The following is a 27,477-nucleotide window of genomic DNA, read 5'->3' on the forward strand; positions in this document are numbered from 1 at the left end:
AAGAAACCCACAAAGACCCTTAAATCAGGGCAGAGAAGAGTGCCGGCTCATAGGAGAGACATTCCATACATACCAATGTGTAGGAGAAGAGTCTGGAAGGATACACACCAGTCAGTAGGGTCAGTTCTGGAAAGAGGGTAAAGAGGAAGGCAAGTAAAGCATCTTTTACTGTATATATTTCTGTAATGTTTAGGTATTTTACAATAGGAATGTTATTTATGTGTCAGTTCTGTGGCTTTTTTTAAATGATAATTTTAAAAACAGGAAAAAGGATGTTTTCCTCCTAGAAGCAGGATCCAGTGGCTTTTCAAGATTACCTAGCATTGGCGTATCCCCTCAGGTGGTCTTCATCACCAGTCAGTTCCAGGAAGGGGCTGGCAGGAGCAACCCAGGGCCCTCACATGACCTGGAGGAAGGGACCCTTCGCCTGTCCTACCTGTCCTCTGCCCAAGCAGCCGGCCAGATCTGTCAGAGCTGCCTTCTGCCACCAGAGCCCATCTCCTCTCTTGGCTGCGGGTTGCCCTGTTCTATGTTCACCAGGCCTTGACTGTGTGGCTGCTTCTCCTGAGTCAGCACCTTAGCCAGACTAGTTTCTCCTGCGTCCCTGATGGCTGGCATCTAGCACAGCGCCTGGTGTGTTCAGAAGTGCTTAATAGATGTGTACTAATGAAGGAGTGAGCCCCAGGTCCTCCTCCCTGCGTCCCATGTAGCCAAGTCCTATTTCTATTCCCTCTTCCATGCCCTGAGTGTGGGTTTCCCTCATCTCTGGCCATGAACCTCACCTAGGTCCCCTTTCCAGTCTCCCTCCCCTCGAGATCTCCCCCACTCCACATCACAGCTCCACCATCCACACAGCCACAGCAGGCTCCTCTTCCTGCAGCTCATCACTCTGGAAAGGCCTTCCCGTGTCCTCTACCCCAGGACTAGTGTAGATGCCCCTTCTGGGCACACTTCTGGCATCCTGTCCCTCCCCATGGCAGCACTGATCACTTCATAATCACTGGCTGCTCCCCACTAACCTGTGAACCTTTGGAGGGCAGGGATGGTGTTCACTGCTCTCTGCTGCATCCTTGATGGGCTTTGATGGGTGCTCAGGAAATATTTATGGAAGGAATGATAGGGTTGCAAATTCTCGCTTTTCTGCTGTACTTCAGCCTCATATTCTCAGCTACCTGAAGCAGTGCCACCAAAACCTAAGTGATCATCAGAATCCCTTGCAACATTTTAAAAAACTAAAAGTGTAAAGAGCATCACACAGGATGCAATCCTTGTTGGTACAGGATTTCTCTGGAACGCTAGGCAAGAACTAAGGATGTGGGCGGTGGGTAGGAAGACTTGTGACTAGACTATTAGATTTTGTACCTTGTAAAATATTTACTAGTTTTTACAATTTAAAATCTATTCAAGAGCCACAGTAAATAAACAATTCATGACCCAAGGCAGATGTCAGGAATGAGCTTCTCTAATGAATTGGTATATCTGAATAATTCCCCAACAATGCTGGTCACTTGCCAGGTTTAGGAGTTGACTTGCCCTCGTCCATACTGCTCTCATCCCAAAGGCAAACAGCCCAGCATTGGTGTCACATTTTCCCCTGAAATTTGTTTTTATTCCAATGTTCATCTATCCTTTCTGCTCTCTCTGTATACAAATTTTGTCCATCCTTCCAAGGCCCAGATAATATTGGCTACAATGGCACCCTGATAAGGCTCAGAGATGCTGCTGTTTTGCAACATTGGCATATACCCGTTCAATTCATTCATCATGCTACTTTTTCTTGGGCTACTTTTTTGGAGCAACAGTGTCGACAGACTTACCAACGTGACCCCTTTCCCCATCTACATACACCTACATACATGCCGATTTAGGATAAGGTGATGGGAGGCTAGAGGGGCATTTCACAGTTTATGGAGGGCAACAGACAGCTGCCTCATCATGCCCCCCAACACTCATGTCCTACCTCTCTGGGCATTCCTCTGTGACTGCTCCAACTCACGCTGCTCTCATTTGTTTGAATCCCAAACATAGCAGTTTAGGACTTAATTGGCCCATGTATGCTGATGTGACTATCCAAACAGATTGTAAATTCCTAGGGCAAGAGCACAGAATCATAATTCTTCGTTAACTCTTATTATCCAAGAACAGTGCTGGGTTCATGGTTGACAATCAGTACAACTTGTTGGATCACTGACATTAATTTTTCTTTTCTTTCCTCAACAAAGGGTGGGGAAGTCAGATCAAGAGAAATCTCTTGAGCAATCAAGGGTATGGTGATTAATAATAATAATTTCCCTTTATTGAGCAGCTCCTGCCTGATAGTAACCTCTGTGCTAGTGTTTTAAGATGCATTCAATACTTTATATGTGATCCTTACAAGGATCCTAGAAGGTAGGTATCACTGCCCCCCTCAGAGGGTTTAACCAATAGCTTTTAACCCATGGAGCTTGATTGGAACCCCATTCCAAATCCTGTACCCCTCAGAGGTGTAGACAAGAGGAGGCATAGCCAGGAGGAGGAGCAGTGTGAGAGAGGGAGAGGTGGGGGAATGTATTGGTGGTGACACTTGAGGTGGGGCAGGGATGAGGTCAGTGACACTAACGGCCACCAAGGGCCTAGCACCTAGGGGGAAGACAGTGAGGCACTGCCACCAACTTTGCTCCAGGACTTTTGCACACCAACAGGAGAAGTGGCCTGACCTCTGACCCTACCCCTGTCAGAGATCTGCATGAACTGCCCTAATGCCCCTTTTCTTTTTGATTTTTAAAGGCAATTGAGAGATTTGAGCTGGAAAAGAAGGCTTTGAGAGAGAAAAGTCGCGGCGGCTTGAGAGACAGAGGCAAAAATCCTTTCTCATAGCCTTGCTGGTATTTTTGTGGGGTTCGGCTTTTGTTAATATCTCAAATGCAGTTAAGCGGGAATCCAGCATTTCAGCTGAGGATATTTCTGTCCTTTTCTGAAGGAGCCTCACATCTAAGTTGCTGGCATTGGGCAAATTAGGAGGGGAAGGACTGCACACTTAGAGACGGCCTGCTATGTGGCTCACTGCACCACTGCTTTCATGCGGATTCCCTCGTTAAATCTTCATAATGTCCCCACCTGTGGGGTAGATGCCAGTGAACATAGTTTATAGATGAGGAAACCAGCTTGGAGCAAGGGAACGGCTTGTCTGCAGCAGGTCCTGAATTCAGGTCCCAGCCTGCCTTCACAGCCCATGCTGTGTGCTCCTGGGGCAAGGAGTCTAACCCATCAGGAAGGGACTCTTAGTGAGTCAGCAGCGCAAGTGGGGTCCAATGAGACTAAGAGTGTAACTGGCAGCCGGCAGCTCAGGCTGAGTGAAAAATCGCAGCTGTAATTACTGCACAGTGGTGAACAGTCCCCATGGTTACTCACATCCTGTTTCTCTTCCATTCTTCTGCAGACAAGACTCAAAGCAAATCACAGTATACATGCAGAGGCTCACAATCCAGGAATGTCAAATCTTTCGTTAGTAGAAGGGTAAGGGATCTATTGCTGGGTCTCTTTCTGACTGATTTCTGCTGGGCATGAAATAGAGTTTAGTCCTGGGGAGGGGACACTTGGCACCTGGCTGGCGATGGTACAGGAAAACCACAGAGTGCCCTTTTTAGAGGATCTTAGAGCACCTTGATAACACTAGAATTTCTCATGCCACCCTTGAAGGGCTAGAATGAAGAGTGTTCCAGAGGTCATTTGTCTGTTTATTTTTAGAACTTCCAAGGTGTGTCCTCTTAGAAACAGTCAGTTTAGAGTGAGCTCACACGGAGCCGCCTGTTGCCCTGCTCCAAGAGGCCCATTCGTGCAGCAGAGCAAGTTGTGTCCGTCACTTGGACGCCACAGGATGCTGATAGGAGTAGGTCAGCAACCTGTCCAGCATCATGCATCTGGCTCATGGCAGAGTGCCTGTCACCCGCCCATGGCCAGGCTGCCCGCTGCCTCCGCAGCCGCCATCAGGCCCCACTCCAGTGAAGATTCTCCCAACTTGCTCATTTAGCTACCCAGGTCATATGTGTTCAAACTTTCTTTTTGGGGGGGTACAGCATACTTTATTGATGGTACATGACAAGGTAGGGCTCCCCAAGCCCCTGTGTTCAAACTTTTAAAGGTCAGAGTACATGAAACCATCTGTTATTGTTACCCTGTTTCCACCTTTTAGCCCAGGAAATTCCCACACAGCACAAAGCCTGATGGTCGAGAGAGTGGGTCGAAACTGGCATCCTGCCTATGATGGTGGCCAAATGGATGTGAATGTCCTGGCCAAAGTGGCACAGCTAGTAAATGGTGGAGCTGACCTCTGGCCCGGGTTGTGTGAGTCGGGGTCAGAGCAGTTCATCAGTTGAGTTTGGCCAATGCCAGAGCCCAGTTAGAAAGCAGCTCAGTCCCTGAGAATGTTTCCAGTAGGTGTCATGGGTGATGGTAATCTGTCTCTTCTTTCCAATTTTCTATATTTTCACACTTTTTGTAGTTATTATATTGTCTCTTTAAGAAGTTCTTTCTAGGGCGGCTGGGTGGCTCAGCGGTTGAGCATCTGCCTTCAGTTCAGGGCATGATCCCACAGTCCTGGGATCGAGTCCCCCATCTAGCTCTCTGCATGGAGCCTCCTGCTTCTCCCTCTGCCTGTGTCTCTGCCTCTCTCTCTGTGTCTCTCGTGAATAAATAAATAAAATCTTAAAAAAAAAAAAAGAAATTCTTTCTAAATGAAGAAACCCAAAAGGGAGGAAACTTACATGCTCCAAATTATCAAAGACTATAATATTAATTGGAGGTAATCAGAGAGTATAGTTAATTAAATGATGGGATGTCTTCAGTGATAATTTTTTTTAAAGGTTTTATTTATTTATTCATGAGAGACACGCAGAGAGAGGCAGAGACACAGGTAGAGGGAGGAGCAGGCTCCCTGCAGGGAGACTGATACAGGATTTGATCCCAGAACCCCGGAAATCATGCCCTGAGCCAAAGGCAAATGCTCAACCACTGAGCCACCCAGACTCCCCAGTGATAAATTTGAAGACAGTGTAACAGTGTGGAAAATCTAAAGTGGACAAACCAGGACGTAAAGTGTGTGTGTGTGTGTGTGTGTGTGTGTGTGTTTATGTTTCTGTGTTGTAAAGTGAGTGAAGTTACACATACATATTTGTATATAGGTGCTCAAAGCCTGAAAGGGAAAAATCAGAAATAACATCAATAGGAGTTTGGCTAGAGGTGCTGGGATCATGAATGCACCCCTATTTTTTCCAGTGTTCTATAAACTGGTTATATTGTCTTCATGAGGAAAAGGGGAAGCTATGTTATTAGTTTTAAACTGTCAAATGATGGACCTTATTTCTATATTCTGCTTTTTGTTTCAGAAAATAGCCCATAAAAACATGCTGGTGGAGCTGTACCAGTACCCACAATTTAACAGCGCTGTGCCAAACAGGCTTCCAAACGGGGTGAACTTCTGTGACATGGTGGGCAATGTGGTCCGGGCTGAGAGAAACCGCCTGAGTGGCAAGGTAAGGAAAGACAGTGGGCAGTTCACCAGTGTGACATCAGCTCTCTGAGGCCCAGCTGTACCCCAGCTTTGCAGCAAGCTGTGTTCCTGGCAGATACGGCTTTCCCTGATTTATACCCCAAGAAACAGAGTCAAGGTCACTAAGTAAGTCATTCAGGGCCACGCGGTTTACAAGTGACTGAGCTGAGATTAGAACCCAAGCCTACATGTTCCCTCCAAAATCTAGATTCTTCCTCCCAGAGCACTGGTTTCCAGACTGTTTTGATCATATATCCTATCAGCAAAAACTTCTGAGCATGTGCCCTCATGATGTATTGTTTCTTTATAAATGATATGCTTGCTCTGTTGTCAACAGCTACGTTGTTTATTAGTAATCTTAATTTCTTGTTTTTCTTTAAAAAAAAAAGATTTTTATTTATTTATTCATGAGAAACAGAGAGAGAGAGACGCAGAGGCAGAGGGATAAGCAGGCTCCATGCAGGGAGCCTGACGTGGGACTCAATCCAGGGCCTCCAGGACCATGCCCTGGGCTGAAGGCAGAGCTAAACCACTGAGCCACCCAGGCTGCCCTAATTTCTTGTTTTTCTTAATTAGACATTAGTTAGAACATTTTCCTCCTACACCCCTTGGTACCACTTGGGGTGAATTAGCACTTGGGGTACTGGAGGGTGCTAGGTTCCTTGGGAAGCAGGGTGGGGGCACTCTGAGGCCCAGAACCTGTGTGAGACAGCACTGGTCACTCAGGACTTGGGGACCAGTTTAAGGAGGGGTGGGGAGTGAGGGAAGCCTAGAATATGGTAGCTATAGCTCTATAGCTGTGCCTCAGTGCCCTTCACGACTGTTCACTAACCACCCTGTCCCCAGAACAGCTCCAATCCTTGTCCCCTTGGCTCCTAACTAGTCACCCCACCATTCCCGGGGCCCAGCTTCTTAGTCTTATCTATCCGCACTTCCCACTGCTGCTTCAAACCACTCACTCCTCCATCTCTCTCTCTCTTCTCTCCTTCCCTCCGTCCCTGTCTCTCTTTCTCTCTCTCCTTCTCTCTCCCCTCCCCCCACAGGCCTTCCTTTACTCCCTTCTCTCTTCTCCCTACTGCCTTCTCTCCGGCCCTACCTCCACATCAGTTCCATATGTCTCGTTCCTCCGCATCTTGCATTAGGACTCTCTAAGAGTGATGATCTGTTCGGGCTAGGTACTGCCCAGTATGATGGTGGTGTTTGCTGGAGTTCCAATACCTAGTTCCAGTGTGCTCCAGCTGCAGCCAGCCTTTGACCAGACAGTGGTCACTCTGAAGTCAGGTACCTGATCCCCTGCTGTCCTCAGCATAGAGATGGAGGAGTGGTGGTACTCAGAGCATCAGATTTACCCCAGGACAATGTAAAAAGATGTTCCCTGCATTGTTATTTATGATAGCAAGGAACTGGAAGGTAGTACATGCTGGTGGCTAGGGAGCTCTCTGGGCTCTAGTTTCTTCTGTAAAATATGGTTAAGAGCAGTCTCTGTGTAGAGGTGTTATTGTAAAATTAAATAGGAGAAGGATCTTATTTAAGTGTATAAAAAGCACTTAGGGGGTGCCAGGGGGGCTCAGTTGGTTAAGCATCCGACACTTAGTTTCTGCTCAGGTCTTGATCTCAGGGTCCTGGGAGTTGGGCTCCACACTCGGGAGTCTGCTCATCCCTCTCCCTCTCCCTCTTCACCTGCTTATGCACGTGCACACATTCACTCTCTCTCTAAAATAAATAAATCTTTTTTAAAAATGAAAAGTACTAAAAAAAAAAAAAAAAAAAAGGAAAGAACGAAAAAGAAAAGTACTTGGTCCAGTGCTTAGTAATGAATTCTCAAAAAAATGGTCATTTCTATTATCAGCATTATTAGAAACAGTTTAAGGATGATTAATAAAAGGCCAGCACAGTCATTTTGAGTACATATATTGTGGACTACTTAGCCATTGAACTGAGTGTTTATAAAGAGTATATTTTGGTATGCAGTGATGTTAAATTAAAAAAATATATCAGGGATCCCTGGGTGGCGCAGCGGTTTAGCGCCTGCCTTTGGCCCAGGGCGCGATCCTGGAGACCCAGGATCAAATCTCACGTCGGGCTCCCGGTGCATGGACCCTGCTTCTCCCTCTGCCTGTGTCTCTGCCTCCCTCTCTCTCTCTCTCTGACTATCATAAATAAATAAAAATTTAAAAAATGTATATATCAGTATATAAAACTCTATAGTACAGTGTTAAATAAGCACACATAGAGGAAAATCTGGGGATGAGACCATAGATATTACCAGTGTTCCCTGAGTGATAAGGTTATAGCTTTTCTTTTCTCCTTTTTCTGTACTTTAAAAAGAAGAAAGCAGCACCTGACTGGCTCAGTCAGAAAAGCATACAAGTCTTGATCTTGGGGTCATGAGTTCAAATCCCACATGGGGAATAGAGATTACTTAAACAAATAAAAAACTTTAGGGCACCTAGGTGGCTCAGTGGTTGAGCGTCTGTCTTTGGCTCAGGTCGTAATCCCGGGGTCCTGGGATCGAGTCTCACATCGGGCTCCCCACAGGGAGCCTGCTTCTCCCTCTGCCTGTGTCTCTGCCTCTCTGTCTCTCAGAAATAAATTTTAAAAATCTTTAAAAAAATAAAATAAAATAAACTTTAAAAATAAATAGAAGAAAGACTTGAGAATAATTAGATTGTATGTTTCATGGATCGGCCGTCCCTATGTGACCTTTGTGCCCACTGGCACAGCCGCACACTCATATTCCATTTGCAATGTGGGTAGCCCCAAGGACAGTGACCACTGTCTTATTTTGGAGGTCCCATGGGGAATGTTCTCTTTAGGCCTTAATCCCCAGAAAAACTGTGTATCTCCTGGCATGCCTTTAGTCGTATAACTGATGCTTATAACTAATATTTTTCTTCAGCCCCCAGGAAACTCAAGGCAAATTTGTGTCTTACCTTTAGTTTTATTTTATTTTATTTTACTTTATTTTAAGATTTTATTTATTTATTCATAAGAGACACACACACAGAGGCAGAGACACAGGCAGAGGGAGAAGCAGGCTCCATGCAGGGAGCCCGACATGGGACTCGATCCCAGGACTCCAGGATCAGGCCCTGGGCCAAAGGCAGGCGCTAAACCGCTGAGCCACCTGGGCTGCCCTTATTTTTTTAAGCTTTTATTTTATTGTATTATTTCTTTAAAGTTTTATTTATTGAAAGAATCTCCATACCCGATGTAGGGGCCCCAACTCATGACCCTAATACCAAGAGTCTCAACGCTCCACTGACTGAGCCAACTGTGCGCTCCCATGTCTTACCTTTAAAAGGTCCCTCTTCCATCCTGCTCAGGGGCCATCGCAAACCCTTCTCTGCCTCCTCACACCCTCTCCTCCATCACCCCTCTGGGCAGGCAGCCCACGTTGCCTCTGGTTCAGAGACTCTGGAGGGCATCCCTGACTGTGAGCTCCACGCGGAGGAAAGGCCTGCTTCCCTCTTTGGACGCTGGCCCCAGCCTGGTACTGAGCCTCACCTGGGACTCGAAGAGTTGGGGGTGCCGGCTGCCCTCACTGCTCATGGCCGCTCTCTTTCTGTCACTGCAGCCTGTCCCTGTTTCTGTCCCTGACTGTGGCCCAAGTCACTCTACCCTCTGCTCTCAGAAGGTCAAGTCCAGAGGATGTGGTTTTTTGTTTTTTTTTAAAAGATTTTATTTATTTATTCATGAGAGACACAGAAAGAGAGGCAGAGACACAGGCAGAGGGAGAAGCAAGCTCCATGCGTGAAGCCCAATGTGGGACTCGATCCCAAGACCCTGGGATCACACCCTGAGCCAAAGGCAGACGCTCACCCACTGAGCCACCCAGGCGTCCCCAGAGGATGTGTTCTGTTATCACTTTAGATGACCCCTCCGTGGAACTGACCCCCTCCAGGGAACTGACCTCCCTGCACTCGGAAGTTCTGTCCTTCCTTGGTTTCTGTGCTGGCTTCTCCGTCTATTCAGGCAGCACACTTGGGCTTCCGAGCCCATGTTCTTGGGGACCCCTACCTCCACTCCATCTTCTCCCTCTGCACGGACGCATGGGCACAGTGGAGGGTGGACATGAGGCATCTTCTCCCGGCACAAGGCTCCCCACTGTGTCATATCTCCAAACCCCATGCTGTGCGCCCCACTCCCATATTCCCTGCCTCCTGCTCTGCTGACCCTCAGACCTGTTTCTCTCCCTGTCTTGTCAAAAACCACAGCCTTCCACCAGCCAGTCTCCTCCCTGGCCCTCGCCCCTCTGGCCCAGCAGTCATGTCTTGACCGTACTTCCTCTTACCCCCTGCCACTGCCAAATTCAGGCCCACGCCTTCTTGTCTGGGTCACCACACCTGCTGCTCAGCATACCATCTGCCTTACCATCTCAGTCCCCTCTAATGCACCTTCTATGCTGCCTCGAGGGATCTTTCCAGAACAATAATTTTCATGGTGTTCGTGCCCTGTTGAAAATTCTCTGGTGCCAGCTGCCAGAACAACCCTCAGTCCCAGCACCCAGGTGCCTCATAGTCTGACTCCTGCTTGGCCTCTTAGCACCCACACCCAGTGCCTTCCACTGCACAGAGACCCCTTGAAGTTCTCCAGATGTGTGTCCTGCTGTTTCCCCACCTCAGCACATGCTTCCCCCTGTCTGTGGAGCTCTCAGCTCTCTCTTCTTCATCCAGCTGTTTTTATTCTCAAAGCCTCCCCTGGCACCCCGAGCACAGGTTAGCTGCCCCTCTGGGCTCCATATCCCCCTGGATTCCTTCTCTCAGGGCACCCATCACACTAGATTACAAATGTCTGCTTACCTGGGAACACCTCGAGGGCAGGGACTCTCCATCACCACCCAAGCACCTAGCAGGTGACCAGTAAATAGCCATTGAAGGGCTGAAATGAAATCCTTTTTGAAAGGAAACTGGGGAATGAATGAATGAGAAGTAGCACACCCTTAGCGAGTGTTTCCTAAGTGCCTGGCACTATTCTAAGCATTTTGTAGGTCTCGCTCGCTAATCATCATAGCAGTCCTGGAGGTGGGAACTATCGCTGTCACCTCCATTCTTTTTTTTTTTTAATATTTTATTTATTTTTTATTTTTTTAATTGTTTGTTTTGTTTGTTTTTATTTTTATTTATTTATGATAGTCACGCAGAGAGAGAGAGTGAGAGAGAGGCAGAGACACAGGCAGAGGGAGAAGCAGGCTCCATGCACCGGGAGCCCGACGTGGGATTCGATCCCGGGTCTCCAGGATCGCGCCCTGGGCCAAAGGCAGGCGCCAAACCGCTGCGCCACCCAGGGATCCCTGTCACCTCCATTCTTTGTGATGCCAGCAGGCTGTGTCCCAGGACCTGGTGGGGGAGGGGGGCGTCCCATGGGACCAGCCAAGAGGGGCCCTGGCTATTCACAGGACAGAAAGCAAACACAAGCCAGCAGGAGGTAAAAGCAGAGTTTATTGAAGATGTCAGGAAAGTGCAGGCAGAGACAGTGTCTGGGAGACTCAGGAAAGGGATGTGAGTCTTGTCTATGTTTGTGGCTTGGGGTGTTTGTTGAGGGTGGTGGTCTGGTGTATGTGTCCTCGCAGGCAGCCAGGAACTGGTTTGAACAAAGACAAAGGCCCAAGTGTTATCCCTTGGAGTCAGGGGTTCTTGGTGTCAATGCCTAGTACCAGGGGGTCTGGAAGACACATATGATGGCTTCTCTAGTCATTGTCACCTGGTCCTTCCTCAGATGTCATCTCTTCCAGAGAAATCATCCACTCCTTGTTCTTTATAAGAAGGATGCACTATCTGCATTAGGAGGCTTGTGTAAAGTGGGGATGCAAGTCCTGGCAAGAAGAGAAACAGGGAAAGGAGTGAAAAGATTTTTATGGAGTCCTTCAGTTTCCCTGTCTCCTCTAGATGAGGAACCCGAGTACACACAGGTTCAAGAATGTTGCTCAAGGTCACACAGCTTGTAAGTGTAAAAGCTGGATTTGAATCCAGGCAGTCTGGTACCTAATTGTTGCTCTTAACTGCTCCGACTATACTTTTTCTCTAAGGAAACAGGAGGAATGGTGAAAAAGAAAGTGAAGAGCAGGGATCAGAGAGCTCCCTGCTCATAAGAGGGTTGCTTATCAATGCACCATGCCCTCAGCTTCTGTGGGCCTGAAGGGAGAGCCAGGGGGTCTCTCCCTTTTGCATCTAGGAGAGAGGTAAAAGTGGGATTGATGTAGTTTGGACATATAGGTGAGGTTTGCTGGGGTGAGGTCTGGAGCCGATGACCAAGAAAGAGTTCTTGAGATGTCTTTGGTGCAAAATGGTGGTTCTATGAAAGCATGGGGACAGGACCCATGGGCAGAAAGAGCTGCTGCACCGGGGTTGTGAGGGGTGCTGATTATATACTTGGGGGTTGGGAGAGGTAAGGAAAAAGGAGGTTTCCGAAAGAACTTTCATATGCTAAAGAGTACCTACAGGATACTGGAGGCCTTCCCACTGCCAAGTTAAGGTTGTTTTTTTCCCTCTAGCAATGCATTAACATTAAGATAGTTGGGAGCTTCCTGGAGGAATATTACACTCTTCCCACTTCAAGTCTCTGTCAATGGGCTACAGGTTATTATTATTTTTTAAAGATTTATTTATTTATTCATGAGAGAAACAGAGCGGTAGAGACACAGGCAGAAGGAGAAGCAGGCTCCATGCAGGGAGCCTGATGTGGAACTTGATTCCGGGACTCCGGGATCACTCTCTGAGCCAAAGGCAGATGCTCAACCACTGAGCTACTCAGGCATCCTTGGGCTACAGGTTATAAGGACATTTAATTGTATGTACATTTCTTTTTTTTTTCTTTTAAAGATTTTATTTATTCATTCATGAGAGACACAAAGAGAGAGAGAGAGAGGCAGAGACACAGGCAGAGGGAGAAGCAGGCTCTGTGCAGGGAGCCCGACGTGGGACTTGATCCCGGGTCTCCAGGATCACACCCTGGGCTGAAGGTGGCGCTAAAGCGCTGAGCCCCCCAGCTGCCCTATATGTCCATTTCCTTCTGGAAGCTAGGTGATTGATAAAAATTCTTTGTTCTTGTAAATCACTAAGACATTTGTAAGCTGAGGGAGCCCCCTGTCTTGCTGGACTGTGCTCTCTCTAAATTAACTACTTGTTTTTCCTTTCCTTAGCTTTAGGGCAGCCAGGAGTGCCTGGGGAATGTCACACTTATCCCACCTGGCGGGGGTGGGGGGGTGGAGTTGCAGGGTGTCAGCTTGTGTTGTGTCCTCAGCTAGCCCTCATCAGAATCTCTTTGCTCTTCACTCTTCATAATGCTAAGAGGCAGCCTGTTTGGTGTTTCCGGGGTCAGGCGGCCTGCTTCCAGAGCCTTCCGGGCCATATGAATTTATGCAGGAATCCTAACCTTTCAATCCACACTTTCCTCTTCTATAAATCAGGGATACCTATGGTATCTACCACATAGATTGTGAAAAACGAAGTGAGATAAGGAGTGAATGTGCATAGCCCAGGGCCTGACATGGGGTAAGCATTCAACAAATAGGATACAATATTATATTATTTAGGTAGTAGCTTTGGAATCAGAGTAAGGTTCGAGACCATATGGCATCGCAATGAAATCTGAATTTTCTGCCCCTCTTGATGGGGAACAGAGGGCTAGCTGAGGACAAAGCACAAACTGACACCCCACAAACAACTCTCTCACCCACGGTGGGAGACCTGTGACATTCCTCAGGAAGTTCCCAACTGTCTTAATGTTAATGCCTTGTTAGAAGAAAAAACAACCTTTAACTTGACAATGGCAAGGCTTCCAGTATCTTGTAGGTACTCTTTAGCTTATGCAAATCTTTTTGAAAACTCCCTTTTCCTTACCTCCCCCCACACTGCAGGCATGTAATCAGTCACCCCTCACAAGCCTGGGGCAGCAGCTCTTTCTGCCCAAGGGTTCTGTCCCCGTGCTTTCATAGAACCGCCGTTTTGCACCAAAGACGTCTCAAAAACTCTTTTTTGGTCATTGGCTCCAGACCTCACCTACCAAAACCACATCACTCCGAGTTCCCTGATATTCTATTCTAAGTTTTAGAATTCCATAGGCTTACTAGGAACCCGGCAGAATCTTCTGGTCCAGTGATTTGCATTTGTGTAGTATCTGTGTTTGTTGATTGTAGCTAATTGAAGTAGGTGAGAACTTGGAGCAGGGGCCTGGAGTTAAAGGGTTCAGTCCCTGCTCTGCCACTCGCTGGCTTATTACTTTGGACAAGTAACGTTAGCTCTTTGGTCCTTGGTATCCTCATCTGTAAAACGTAAACTGTAAACAAACTATAAAACAAAACATTGTAATGGTTAAATGAGAGCATGTAAAAACACCTGGAAAGACAAATAGTTGACACCTACTTTAAAGGTTTAAAGTGTTGGGACGCCTGGGTGGCTCAGTGGTTGAGCGTCTTACCTTCAGCTCAGGTCGTGATCTCAGGGTCCTGGGATCAAGTCCCACATTGGAGTCCCTGTGGGAAGTCTGCTTCTCCCTCTGCCTACATCTCTGCCTCCCTCTCTGTGTGTCTCGTGAATGAATAAATAAAATTAAAAAAAAAAGGGGAGGGGTAAGTGTGGGGCACCTGGGTGGCTCAGTTGATTGTCTGCCTTCTGCTCAGGTCATGATCCTGTTGGGTTCTGGGATCGAGCCCTGCATCAGGCTCTTTGCTCAGCAGCGAGTCTGCTTCTCTCTCTGTGATCTCTCCGGCTCTCACTCTCTCAAATAAATAAATAAAATCTTTAAAAAATAATAATAATGAAAGGTAAGTGTTGTTTTTAAGGTGACGCCCAAGTATGTTAACTCTACAGATGACTGGCGGGAAGATGGTATGATTAGTTACAGCCTCAAGCTGTGGAATGAAGGGGAAAGGTGGGTCTTGGATGGAGAGGATTATGAATCTGCCTGGCTCCAGGTGAAAAATGAGTGTTCAAAAACAACAGGAATAATAATTTGAATTTTGTTGTTTGTTTGTTTGTTTCAAGTCTTTCTGTTCAGATAAAGAATTAGAGAAATTCCTCTCTTCTCCTTCTCCAAGAGCCATGTGGCTGGATAGCTTCTGGTGGATCTTTCATGAGAGGTACCAGGTAACACAAATCTGATTGCTTCTCTCCCTTGCTTATTTTTCTCTGGAACAAACCCAGCCTCTTTCACATGGGCTGTAAACCTCTGATTTTGTGGAGCACTCCTGCAGCCTCATCTGCCACCTTGACCACACCCCCCCCTGCGCCCCCTCCCTCCCCAGTGCCCCACCTACCCAGACACCCCATGCCTCAGCCACTGCACAATGTCTTGTAGCTCCCTGAGTGTCAGGAACCAGTCTGTGTCACATGGCTCGTCAAGCATAGGGCCGGAAGCAGAGTCAGGACCTCCCAGCCCAGAGTTTGGGTGCTTTCTTCAACAATCTGTCTCTATGTATATATCTATTTTATAAATCCTATGAAAATTAGTGTACTATTTCATTAATAACATGAGGTTAAATATCTCAAGAATGAGGTTCCTAAACATGAGAAAAGTACATATTTCAGAATCTCAGCCGTTGGCCATTTAAACCAGGGGCTCTAGTAATTCCTTCTCCACTTTTATTCCTGGTAGCCAAACAAGGAGGTCCAGAATAAGCTGTTTGACCGGATATCCCAAAACTACGCCTCTCTCTTGCTGCATGAATTCAAGTCCCACTATGAAGAGGCTCTCTTAAAAGTGAGCATCAAGCACTGTTTGGAGAAAAAAAAATCACACTAGATATCTCTTCACTTCTATTGCCAATAGAATGCCCATAACATTCTGTGAGGGAGTAAGCAGTGAGTTGTGCTATATTCATACACTGACTTGTAATGCAGCAGTTAAAATAAATAAGGCAGATTTATATATGGTATATTTTAAGTAAAAAGCACAGCAATTTATAGAACTCTGTGTTTAAAAATGTGTATGTGTGTGTGTATATATATATGTATGTGTGCCTCTGAATAGAAAAAAAAGATCTAGAAAAATACTTACCAAACTCAGCAATGGTTATCACTGAGGAATGAGGCTGTAAGAGACTTCCTTTCCCATTTTATATATTTCTGTAGTATTTAAATAAGCGTGTAATTTTAAAAGTATAAATATACATATATTCACAAAGACTGATTTAACTACATAAATTATTTAAAGTACCACAGTCAGAGTTAAAAGGCAAAGGAGAAACGGCAGAAATCACATAGCACATACATCACACAGTGTAATCAACACTTACAAATCGGGGTGCCTGGCTGGCTCAGTCAGAGGCACATTTGACTCTTGATCTTGGTGTTGTGAGTTCAAGCCCCACTTTGGGTGTGGAGATTACTTAAATAAAAACTTTTAAAAAAGAACTCTTACAGGGATCCCTGGGTGGCTCAGCAGTTTAGCACCTGCCTTTGGCCCAGGGTATGATTCTGGGGTCCCGGGATTGAGTCCCACCTTGGCCTCCCTGCATGGAGCCTGCTTCTCCCTCTGTCTTTGTCTCTGCCTCTCTCTCTGTAGGTCTCTCATGAATAAATAAAATCTTAAAAAAAAAAAAAAAAAAAACTCTTACAAATTGATAAGATGAGGGGCGCCTGGGTAGCTCAGTGGTTGAGCATATGTCTTTGGCTCAGGTCGTGATTCCGGGGTCCTGGGATGGAGTCCTACATTGGGCTTCCCGCAGGGAGCCTGCTTCTCCCTCTGCCTGTGTCTCTGCCTCTCTCTCTGTGTGTCTCTCATGAATAAATAAATAAAATCTTTTTTAAAAAGATTAAAAACATAAAACAATAATAATTTGATACTCCTTTTTACCTGCTAGATGCATTGATTAAAAAGAATGATTCCCAGGGTTGTGAAGCATCTTGGGAAATGGCGCTCTGAGAGTCTGAGAAGTAAATTAATACATTTTTGCTACAAGGCAGTTATACTAGTTAAGTGTCCACCTACCAAATCACTTCGATGTTCTGTGCCCCAGTTTCGACATCTATAAAATGGAGGTGATAGTGCCTCGCTCACTGAGTTATCCTAAGGATTAATTAAATAAGATGATGTTTGTAAGGCATCTGACATATCGCCCAGCGCCCCAAGCACATCATAACTGCTGTAATTACTATCATGATTCTATCTTCTGGAGGTCATAATCGAATACTCAGGAAAAGCTGCCTTCCCTCGTGCATGCAACAGATTTTTGCCTGCGATGTGCCAGACAGAGAAATACTTAACAAAATAATTATTCCACATAATTAGTAATGTAAAGGGATAGTATCCATTGATGGGGATGTTGAAAGATTTTGATATGACTATTCAGCACAATATTATGAAGGTCACTCCTGGCAAAAAAAAGAAAATTCCAAAAAGTTGATAAGAACCCAAGGAAGTGCTTATACTATATTGTTAAATGAATTAAGCCAGATACAGATGTGTAATTTAAGATCAACTCAAGTTGAGAAGGAACAGCAGTACCACCTATGCGTAGGGAAAAAAACCCAGTAGTAGTACTTCCTTCTATCTCCCAGAGGTAGCAAGATGGGCAGGTCAAGGGTATGTCCTCATCTGGGCTACTCTTGCAGGTGGCAGAAGGCTGAGCCGCAGACCACCTGCAGAGGAGCTGGGGGAGGGGGAGGCTGCTGGCCAAGCAAGGCAAGCAGCAGGTTTGAGGTGTGGCCCCCAGGTAGGGTCAGGGGTCCGCCAAGACATGGGCCTGCAGCAGAGGGAAATTGCCACCCCCATCTCCTCCATGAGTGGAAGGCCGTGTGGTGTCAGGTAAAGAGTTTAATCATGGATCCTTTTGGCAGTCAGGGGCTCTTTTCTAGTTGCGGAAATGTCCAGAATGTTGCCTGAGCTCTGCTTCCCGCCCCCCACCAGAGGTTGCCGTCGCTTCTAAGTAAAGCCGTGTACACCAGCTTCTGTTGCTGTTTCCCGCAGTCCTGGTTCAACACACATGAATTCAAATCGGACATCTGTAACACAATGAGCCTGTGGATTTCAGGTAAGGAGGCCTGCTCTGTCCTGGGGGCAGCAATTCTGGAAACACTTTTCTGCCTGGGCCTCAGTGTGTTGTTGCCATCACACCTCTCAGTGAGGCAGTTGTCCTTTGCTCCTGTTGACGTTAAAGAAGGTAAGGTGTGCGGTCAGAGCCCCCAGGAGTACTGATTGCTCTGTTTCCACAAAATAGTGCGGAGACATTCCTCGTCGCCTTATCGTGTCCCTCGATCTGCAAGAAGCAGGTTTTAGCAGAGGTTAGTTGGCCATGTGCTACGGGTCAATGGACCCAGAGCTCAGGAACCCAAAACCATATGCTGATTGAATGATCCCACTCTTCAACTCCAGGGTGACCCCGTGTGGCCCAATTGTAGTCCCCTCATCCCTGCCGTGCACACAGTGCCAGGCTGATGTTTGCTTTTAACTACTTTTCACTCCCCTTCCTACTCCTTTCTTCTGGACCTAGATATTTTCTAAGGTCATTAACATCTGCCTATTGAGACATTCCTGTGTACTAAGTACTGCACTAAGTAAGCACTTTTTTTTTTTACATTTCCTATTGTCCTGGGGGTCTCCCAAGTTCACTTCCACATTGGGATATTTGCTCAGAGAACTCACAGTCTCAGCATGTAGTTACGTTCACGGCTAAGATTATGGCAATGAAGTGAGGATACACAGCCAGGGAATACTCTTTTTCTTAAAAAAAAAAAAAAAAATTATTCGTTCATTCATGAGAGACACAGGCAGAAGGAGAAGCAGGCTTTATGCATGGAGCCCGATGTGGGACTCTATCCCAGGACCCCAGAACCCCAGGATCACAACCTGAGCCTAAAGCAGACGCTCAACCACTGAGCCACCTAGGTGCCCCCAGCCAAGGAATACTCTTAAGGGAAAAAACAGGCAGAGTCTGGAGGAATTCATGGTGTGGGCTTCCTTTTGCTCTCTTCCTTCTATGAGGAGTTAGGCAGGGTGCTCTCATCCCTCTGCAACAAAAATGTAGCAACATGTTTGATGTTTCTGCCTGGGGAAGCCTACAGGAGACACAGCACCCGCAGCTTATACTGGGGGCTGGTCACATAGACACCTCTGTCTATCAGGTACCAAAATTCCAGGAAGCAGGTGTTCAGCAGAAGCCACATTGTTTTATAGATTGTTTAGGCACATTAAGCCTCTTTTGACAGGGAAAAAACATTTTCTCCAGCTATAGTATTATAATTGATGTACAACATTCTGTAAACTTAAAATACACAAAGTAGGGATCCCTGGGAGGCACAGCGGTTTGGCGCCTGCCTTTGGCCTGGGGCGCGATCCTGGAGACCCGGGATCGAGTCCTGCGTCGGGCTCCCTGCATGGAGCCTGCTTCTCCCTCTGCCTGTGTCTCTGCCTCTCTGTCTCTCTCTTTGTAACTATCATGAATAAATAAATAAAATCTTTAAAAAAAATACACAAAGTAATGATTTGATGCATGCATCTATTGGGGAATGTTAACCATGATAAGGTTAGTTAACACATCCTTCACCAAATAATTACCATTTTGTTGTTATGGCGAGAAGACTTAAGGTCTACTCTCAAAGCAATGCTCAAATATACCACACGCTGTTATTAACTGTAGTCATCATGCTTGTACATTAGATGCCTGGAACTGGTTCCTCATATAACTGGAAGTTTATACCCTTTGACCAACATTTCTTCCTTTTCTCCATCCCCAGCCCTGGCAACCACCATTGTACTCTCTGCTTCTATGAGCTTGGCTTTTTCGATTCCATGTATAAGTGAGATTATATGGTATTTGTGTCTGTCTGCTTTATTTCACTTAGCATAATGCCCTCAGGGTTCATCCATGCTGTTGCAGTGTCTGATTTTCCTTCCTTGTCTGTGACTGGATAATATTCCATCATGTGTATATACCACATTTTCTTTATCCATTCATCATCCATGCATGGACTGTCAGGTTGTTTCTATGTCTTGGCTGTGGTGAATAATGCTGCAGTCAATATGGGAGTGCAGGCATCTTTCTGAGACAGAGATTTCTTTTTTTTCTTTTTCTTTTTTTTTAAGATTTTATTTACTTATTCACAGAAAGACAGGCAGAGACACAGGCAGAGGGAGAAGCACGCTCCCTGTAGAGAGCCCGATGCAGGACTCAGTCCCAGGACTCTGGGCTCATGACCTGAGTCAAAGGCAGATGCTCAACCCCTGCGCCACCCAGGTGCCCCCACATGGTTTTCTTACAAGAAGAGCATTAACCCCATAAACATCACCATCAGATATTTAGGGAGAACCCGTTTCTGGTTAGCTAAGTATGATAATATGTTGAACAAATACTTACTAATCTCCTATTTATCATGTGCTAGGTCCAGTGCTAAGCCCTGGAGATGCACAGATGAATAAGATCCAGGTCTTGTGCTCGGGAGCTCATAGTCCAACAGGAAGAGAGGAGATAATCACTCCAGGAAAAGGAGTGATTACCATGCCTTCACATCTGGATAGCACAGGATCACGTGTCCTGGTGTGATCCAGTTGTTATACCCACGCTGTCTGGAGGTGCCAGGCAAACCTCTCCATCTCTTTTCCAGAGGAAGCTACCAAAGCTTCCTATAGATGCAGAGATGCAGGAAGTGGCTTCCCCAAGGCCACAGGCCCAGTGTAGGATGGGGCTAAGGCTTGAACCCCCTTCCCCAGGACCAGTGGGGGAGGGAGGGAAGGGGCTCTGTCTTGTTTTCTGCCTCCTTTCTCTTCTATGGAAGTTTTCATGATCACTCTTCACTCCCTGTTAGGTATCTACCCTTGCCTGCAGAGCTATAACAGCTGGGACTATTCAGAACTGGATCCAGAGAGATTCCGGAGAGAAAAAATAATTCTTCAGAGAAGATTGTTAAAGAGTAAGGTACCCCTTGTGGATTTGGGCCCCCTTTATTCCTGCCACACACCAGCCACCATCCAGTTGGGGCAGGGCAGGGCCTGGCAGGCTAGGGCCTTAGTATTGGCTGGTTCCCTCTCACATTCCCCCAAACTAGCCACCAACATGACTGAAATGCTTTCACTTAGGAATTCTAGAGTCAGCATGACATAATAGCTGGGAAACAGAGGTGGAACTTTATGTTAATTATACTGAGGGATGCCAGTGACTGGGTGTCTACTCTGGGTGAGGTTCCATGCTGGGTCTTTATCCATGTACTTAATCTCACAACAACCAGCTTGAGTATACACTAAATCCATTTCACAGATAAGGAAAGTAGAGTCCAGAGAAGCAAGTTGCCCAAGGCCTACTTTCTTATGGCACACAACAGGTGCATAAAGGGCCCTGTGTGCCAGACACGCATACCCCGGCAGTGCAGTCTAGTGGAAAATTTAGGTTCCACAGTCACACTGCCATGGATTAGGCACTGCGGTGGCACAGGGAGAGATACCCAGTCTAGCCCTGAGATGGTCAGTCAGTGGCATGCAAGCTGAGATTTGAAGGATGTGTATTTTAGATAAGTGAAGGGGACAATTACTGTTCCAGATGGAGGGAACAGCATGTGAGAAGACCCAGAGGCATTCCTCATGGCAGCCGTGAGAGGACTCTTAACGGGTAACCAGCCCGAGGGTGACGAGGCCAGAATCCAAACTCAGGACTGCAAAGCCAGAGAGACACATGCTGAGTTTGGCAGATATTTCCTCCAGCAAGGGCATATCGACCCATTTCATGGGTGCACCCCAGAGTCGCAGCGAAGCCCTATCTTTCATGGGTCAATAGGACCCAGGGGGCAGACAACATCCCACTAATAAAGTCCCTTAACCACACACAGGACTTTTTGGAAGTGGAAGATAGGAGTGAGAAAATTATTTTTGTCTTAAATATAGTGCAAACAGTTCGTGCTGTAGAGAACGAGTCTGACCACAAAGTGGTACTCTGATTAACAATAAAAATAATGCTATTGCACACTGGCTGCATTCTTTGCACCAGCCACTGTTTGGATTCTTTTGTGTCATCCCTACCTGAACCTCACGAGTGAGCCTGTCACCCTAATCTTACAGCAGGATTTGAGGTGCAGAGAGGTTCCTGCGCCCAGGGCTTCCTGGCACAACTGGGGGCCAGGATTTTGCTCAGACGGCTAATCAGCCTCCTGCTCTTGTCAGCCGGTGGCCTCTGTGGCCAAGGACATGGTTCTCCCCTCTCAGCCTACCTCCCTTAGGGAAACTGAGGTCACTCAGCAGGACTGGGGGGCCTCCTGAGAAGCATATTGTCCCTGGAGGGGCTCTGGCAAGGCCTGTCACATGCTGCCTATAAGGACGAGCGGCATCAGCATCTCTAGAAGGGCTGAAGCGGACTCTGCGGTGACACCCCCCACCAGGATCTCTGAATGTTGTCCAGTTTGCGAGACACTGGCGCAGGGCCCAGGGAAGGCAGTGCTCAGAGAAGAGCATGGCTGCACTTACTGAGTGGAAATGATAGCTTCGCTACTCCTCCTGAGCCTGGCACTTTCATTGCCACTTTTCTCAGCATTTACATTTACTGACCCACTTTATATGTTCCCTTTCCCAGCAATTACCATGGACACACAGAAATTTCAAAGTGAAAAAAAAAAAAAATGTAACCTGTAAAGGGTCTTCAAATTTAATGACACTCCCTGGGGATGATTGTTACTTTTCTAAGGGATTAGTCCAACATTTATTCATTTCAGTGTTTCCAGGTTTTGAGTTTTTTGTTTTTCTTTGAAGCCAGTACTTGTTTTTTTTTTCTTCATGTGGGTTGAGTGCTTGCCCTGTGTACTAGACTCTGTATACATGATTTACTCTAATTTGTTCACCAGCCCCACAAAGGTAGGTAGTGTTCAGACCTCCAGCAGGATCAGAGAGGTTAGGTAACTTGCCCAAGGTCACTCAGCAGAGGGAATGACAGGGGCTCTGAATGACAGTTTGCCTGAGGTCCATTGTCCTGCTGTGGCTGTTGCCTCCAGGGAGGGGGCTGTGTCAGAACTCCTGGTCTGCAGTGTCAGCTCCCAGACAAGAAGGGACTGAAGCACATTTTTCTCTTCTCTAGAAAGAGAGTTCTCTTTGTTCACTTCTAAGAGATGTATCTCCCTGATGTCTATCCAGAACAAGAACATCCATTGCCTTAAGGTGAGTAGAGGGGCACAAACCCAGACCCCTTGCATCCCCAAAAGCTGCAATAACTTCTAGTTGGTTCCACATCTCTGCACTCCCTGTCCATCATCTCGGGGAGGGATCCGGGTCACTCTAGGTCTGCGTGAGTGAGTAGAGCACTGCAGGGTCACCCCACAGAAGTGCAGTGATTGGGGGATGAGAGGAACAGAAGCAGTTTCTAAGTGTAGGCTCAGCTCAAAGTGTTTTCGTATTTTTTCCTATCACTCCTCATCATAAACCTGTACTTGGCTCTCCTATCTGATATACGAAAGATGTTTAGGGTTCAAAGCTGGTGGCCAAGAAAGAATTCTTGAGATGTCTTTGATGCAAAAAGGTGGTTTTATTAAAGCACAGGAACAGGACCCATGGGCAGAAAGAGCTGCACTGGGGTTGTGATGAGTGGCTGGGCCGTTATATACTTCCGTGTGGGGAAGGGGTTAGGGAGAACCTGAGTCTAAGGAATTTTGGAAGCAAGGTTTCCAGGACCTTGAGGGAGCTAGCTATTGTTGGGATAAGGTCATTTCATTGTCTGATAAACCCTTAGTCACGAGACCCTTCAGATGTCTGTCGGTGGGTCATATGCTTCCAGGATGATTGCCAACACATATCTTGGGGGGTTTAGAGATAAAGGAAGTTTCCAAAGGAATGTTTATATGTTAAAGTAGATTCACAGGATTGTGGGGGTCGGGCTAGGATTGCCTTTTGCCCTTTGCCAAGTATTAACATCGAGGCAGCTGAGCTCCTAGAAGAAGGTCACTCTGCCTGTTTCAAGGACTTGTCAGTGGGCTGTAGGGAGTAAGGAAACTTGATTTGTCTTCTGCCTTTGTTTCCCACATCATGCTTGACACCACCTTGCCCCTCTCTGCCCTGTGATGTTCCCTCCTAGGTAGCTCCAGCATCGCCTCTCCCCTCCATTTTGCCCCTCTCCTGTCCCCAAATTCAGTTTGAGCTCCTCCACTGTTGTCGTAGGATCCTGGATACCTGCAATCTTTTCAATTTTAGTATATGTGCTACCAAAGCGAGCACCCTGCAATCTTTTCAAAATGCAGATCTAATTATGTTATACTGTCACCCCCTGGTCCCACCCTACTCACCCTACCAGAAACACCCTCCCCCAGCCCAAATGAAAAATACCTCCCAAACTTCAGAAGGCTTCCTCTTGCCTTGGGGTAGACTGACCTGTGTGGCCCCGCCATGACCTGTCAGCCCTATCCCCACCCTCCTCTGCTCTTGGGGTCCCACTGCAGGGTTGTTCTCTCAGTTCCTTGTAGACATCACATCCCCTACCAACACCTGGCCTTTGTACCTACCAACACTCCCTCCCCCACTGCCACCAGAATCATCAGCATCTCCTCCCATTGGTAACATGAAACCTGCCAAATGCTACCTAGCAAGGCATACTTTTTTCCAGAGAGCTGGAAAAAAAATGCCTGGGAAAACTATGAATGAGGCCTTTTGCTGCCCCCCCCCCGCTTTTCTTTAAAGATGTTATTTATTTTGGAGAGAAATAGATAGCAAGAGATTGAGCATGAGTAGCAGGGAGAGGGAGAAGCACACTCCCTGTTGAGCAGGGAGCCCGACATGAGCCTTGATCCCAGGATCATGACCTGAACCGAAGGCACATACACCTAACAGTCTGAGCCACCCAGGCGACCCATTGCTGCCCGTTTTTGTAAGTAATACACTTACTGGCACACAGCTGAGGTCACTGGTTGTCTGCTGTCTTCGACGATCTTTGCTCTCCAATGACAGAGTTGAGTACTTGTCATACAGACCTTATGGACTGCAAAGCTGTAGACATTCACTCTCTGGCTGTTTGCAGGAGTGTGCAGGGGACAAGCACTCATCCTATCCCAGCTGAAGCCTCGGGGCCAGCGGTCTCCACCCTGCTCCACATTCTGTCCCTTGTTCTTCGCGCTCAGAGCCCTCTCCTTCCAAACTATGGAATTATTCAGTCATTGCTCTGATGGCTGTGTCTCCCACTAATCTTTAAGCTGTAGACCCACATCCTTGTTTCTAATACCTTTGTTCTTAATAAGTAGGATAGGAGGTATGAGGCTTGACTCATCATTAGACCAGCCTTTCCCCTTTGCTTGGAGCTGGGTGGGCGGTGTTTCCACCCTGGAACATTCACCAGGTATTTGAAATGAATGGGTGAAGGGTGTGCCTTTCTGTTGTAAAATGGGATAAAGGCCCACTGCCAACTCCCGCGTGTTCTCAGGACAATCGCTTTTCGAAAACAGGATGTGAAGACATTTGGGGATCTGGCAATTGACATCCTTCTAACTGGCAATCCCAGTATTCCTTGGAAAGTCTTCATGTCACCATAGGGGTTGAAGGTCTCTGGTTAAAGCCTGCTCTCTGTTCTGAAAAAAAGATTCACGGCAGCCATACTCTTCAGTTTTAAGGGGCAAAAAACCACTTTATTGATATTATAAAAATCTAACAGAAACAAAAATAAGGGAAATCTGCACATACATGAGGGATATAGTAAGCAGGAAAAGAGAATAAGGCAAAGTTATATCAAATCTGGTACTTACGACATCCAACCTCATCATTGGGGGGAGCCCCCTGGAGACAGCCAGGCTGGAGTCCTGATGGAGAGGTCTGGGCCGAGCATCCTCCCCTCCAGTGAGACTTCAACTGACCCTATTCAACTGACCCTAATAAGGGCCCTATTTATAGGGCAAATAAGTATTTGTAGGGCAAATGACTGGGGTCTGAAGTGAAACATTTGTTTGCCTATGGCAGTTTGGAGCAAGCTGCATTTCTATGTTATCATGTCTTTACATCTTCAAGGAGCCTGGGCTAGGTGTGCTTGGCTCCCCTCTGGGATTCTGGGGCAGCCAGCCCAGCCTGGAGCCTGCAAGGCAAATTTTATAACTCTTGGCGTCCAGACCAGAAGGGCCAGTTCTGACCTAGTAGGTCAACTAATGTCAACTAACCAGGCTCCTGAGGTCACTTACACAGCACGAGTCTCACAAACAACAATCTTTAGCCTACCTGCATCCATGTGGGACACATCACGGAAACCATCCATACAATACATTCCCCCAATTCAGACTGCAGTTGTGCAGCCTCCATGGCCCTGAGACTAATGTTACCACTTTAAGTCCCTGTCATGTGGTTGGCTGCTCCCACCTTCTTGAGATGCTCTTTTCTCTTGGCTTCTATGTTGCCAGACTTTTGTGAGTGCCTTCCTTCCTGGCTGGCTCCCTGTCCTGTCAGTCGGTCTGACATGGCCCCTTCCCCTCTACCTACGTATTCTCCCCATGTGGGTCTCATCTGGTCCTCTAGCTTTATTTATTTATTTATTTATTTATTTATTTATTTATTTATTTATTTATTTATTTTAAGATTTTATTTATTTATTCATGAGAGACACAGAGAGAAGCAGAGATACAGGCAGAGGGAGAAGCAGACTCCATGCAGGGAGCCTGATGTGGGACTTGATCCCCGGACTCCAGGATCACGCCCTGGGCCAAAGGCAGGTGCTAAACAGCTGAGCCACCCAGGGATCCCTGGTCCTCTAGCTTTAAATGTCACCCATATGCCAGTAACACCCAAATCTGCCTCCCCACCCTGGCGTACCCAGTCACCCCCTGGGCCTCACCAGGGAGGATCTCAATGTGCAAGGCGGGAGGAGGTTGCCAGGAGGTTGCTAGCATCCAGCATCAGTTGTCTCCCGGAAAAGGGCAGCAGCCTCTTCCCGGGCTCCTCTCTTTCACCCTTGCCCAGCCTGGTCTCCACACAGTGACCAGAGTGACCTTTTCAAAGACATACACTAGATGAGGTTGTTCTCCACTTAAAACCTCCAGTGGTGGGCAGCCCAGGTGGCTCAGTGGTTTGGCACCGCCTTCAGCCCAGGGCGTGATCCTGGAGACCCGGGATTGAGTTCCATGTCAGGCTCCGTGCATGGAGCCTGCTTCTCCCACTGTCTGTGTCTCTGCCTCTTTCTCTCCCTCTCTCTCCCTCTGTCTCTCATGAATAAATAAATAAAATCTTTAAAAAATATACAGATAAAAATAACAAGGTTTAAAAAAAAAAAAAAAAAAAACCTTCAGTGGCTTCTCCAGTGCACTGGAATCAAATCCAGATTCCTTAGCCTGATTTGGACTACCCTGCAGAATCTGACCATCGCCTCCCTCTCCAGCCTCTTCACATCCTTTCACTCCCTTGGTGCCAGACATCAGCCTGCCAGACTTCCTTCTGCCTCTTGGACACTGCAGGCCTGTGTCCAGTTGGGCCCTTGTATTGTGACCTTTGCCTCATCGTGCTTTCCTCAGAATTCCAAGGGAATGGTTGGCTCTTCCTTGTCCTTCAGAGTCTAATTTCACTGACATTGCCCTAACAACAGCGATCCTGACCTCCCAGCTACTCTCATCACATGGCTGATTTAGTGCCCTGTATAGGGCTGCTCACAGACTGGTGCTCTTGCTGGGGGATTTATGTATTGTTTATGTCTAGGCTCTATTAGAATGTAAACTCCATGAGGACAGGGCCCCTTTACTCACTGTTCTATCTCCAGTTCCTAGAATTGACCCTAGCACAAAGGAGGCACTCAATGAATACTTCTTGACTTTATGAATGGGGTCATTCATCTGTGTGAAATCTTTTTTTTTTTAATATTTAATTTATTTATTTGACAGAGAGAGAGTACAAGCAGGGGGAGCAGCAGGCAGAGGGAGAGGGAGAAGCAGACTCCCCCCTGAGCAAGGAGCCTGATGCAGAGCTTGATCCCAGGACCTTGGGATCATGACCCACACTGAAGGCAGATGCTTGGCCAACTGAGCCACCCAGGCTCCCTGTGTAAGGTCTTGGTCCTGTGCTTAGTTTATAATGGTGCTTTCTCTATA

The 27,477-nt window shown here is 46.9% G+C and overlaps 1 protein-coding gene across 21 annotated transcripts in view; it reads left to right on the plus strand.

Moving 5' to 3' along the window:
- FAM227A (family with sequence similarity 227 member A) overlaps nt 1-27,477 on the plus strand; it is a 93,752-nt gene that overhangs the window by 9,450 nt on the left and 56,825 nt on the right. For 14 of the 21 annotated variants that reach the window (XR_007413453.1, XR_007413451.1, XR_007413450.1 and 11 more), the window contains 8 exons: nt 2,767-2,836; nt 3,419-3,495; nt 5,364-5,510; nt 14,512-14,613; nt 15,122-15,226; nt 17,375-17,498; nt 20,269-20,373; nt 22,518-22,597. Coding sequence is in view for 16 of the 21 variants with exons in the window: in XM_049115281.1 (XP_048971238.1) it covers nt 2,767-2,836; nt 3,419-3,495; nt 5,364-5,510; nt 14,512-14,613; nt 15,122-15,226; nt 17,375-17,498; nt 20,269-20,373; nt 22,518-22,597 (810 nt within the window). In the remaining 5 variants the exon portion in view is untranslated. Of the gene's footprint in view, nt 1-2,766; nt 2,865-3,418; nt 3,496-5,363; nt 5,511-14,511; nt 14,614-15,121; nt 15,227-17,374; nt 17,499-20,268; nt 20,374-22,517; nt 22,598-27,477 lie in introns of those variants that run through there. The other 7 variants (XM_049115289.1, XM_049115293.1, XM_049115290.1 and 4 more) reach the window with 6 other exon arrangements.

This window comes from Canis lupus, chromosome 10 (genome assembly GCF_003254725.2).
Source record: "Canis lupus dingo isolate Sandy chromosome 10, ASM325472v2, whole genome shotgun sequence".
Classification (NCBI taxonomy): domain Eukaryota; kingdom Metazoa; phylum Chordata; class Mammalia; order Carnivora; family Canidae; genus Canis; species Canis lupus.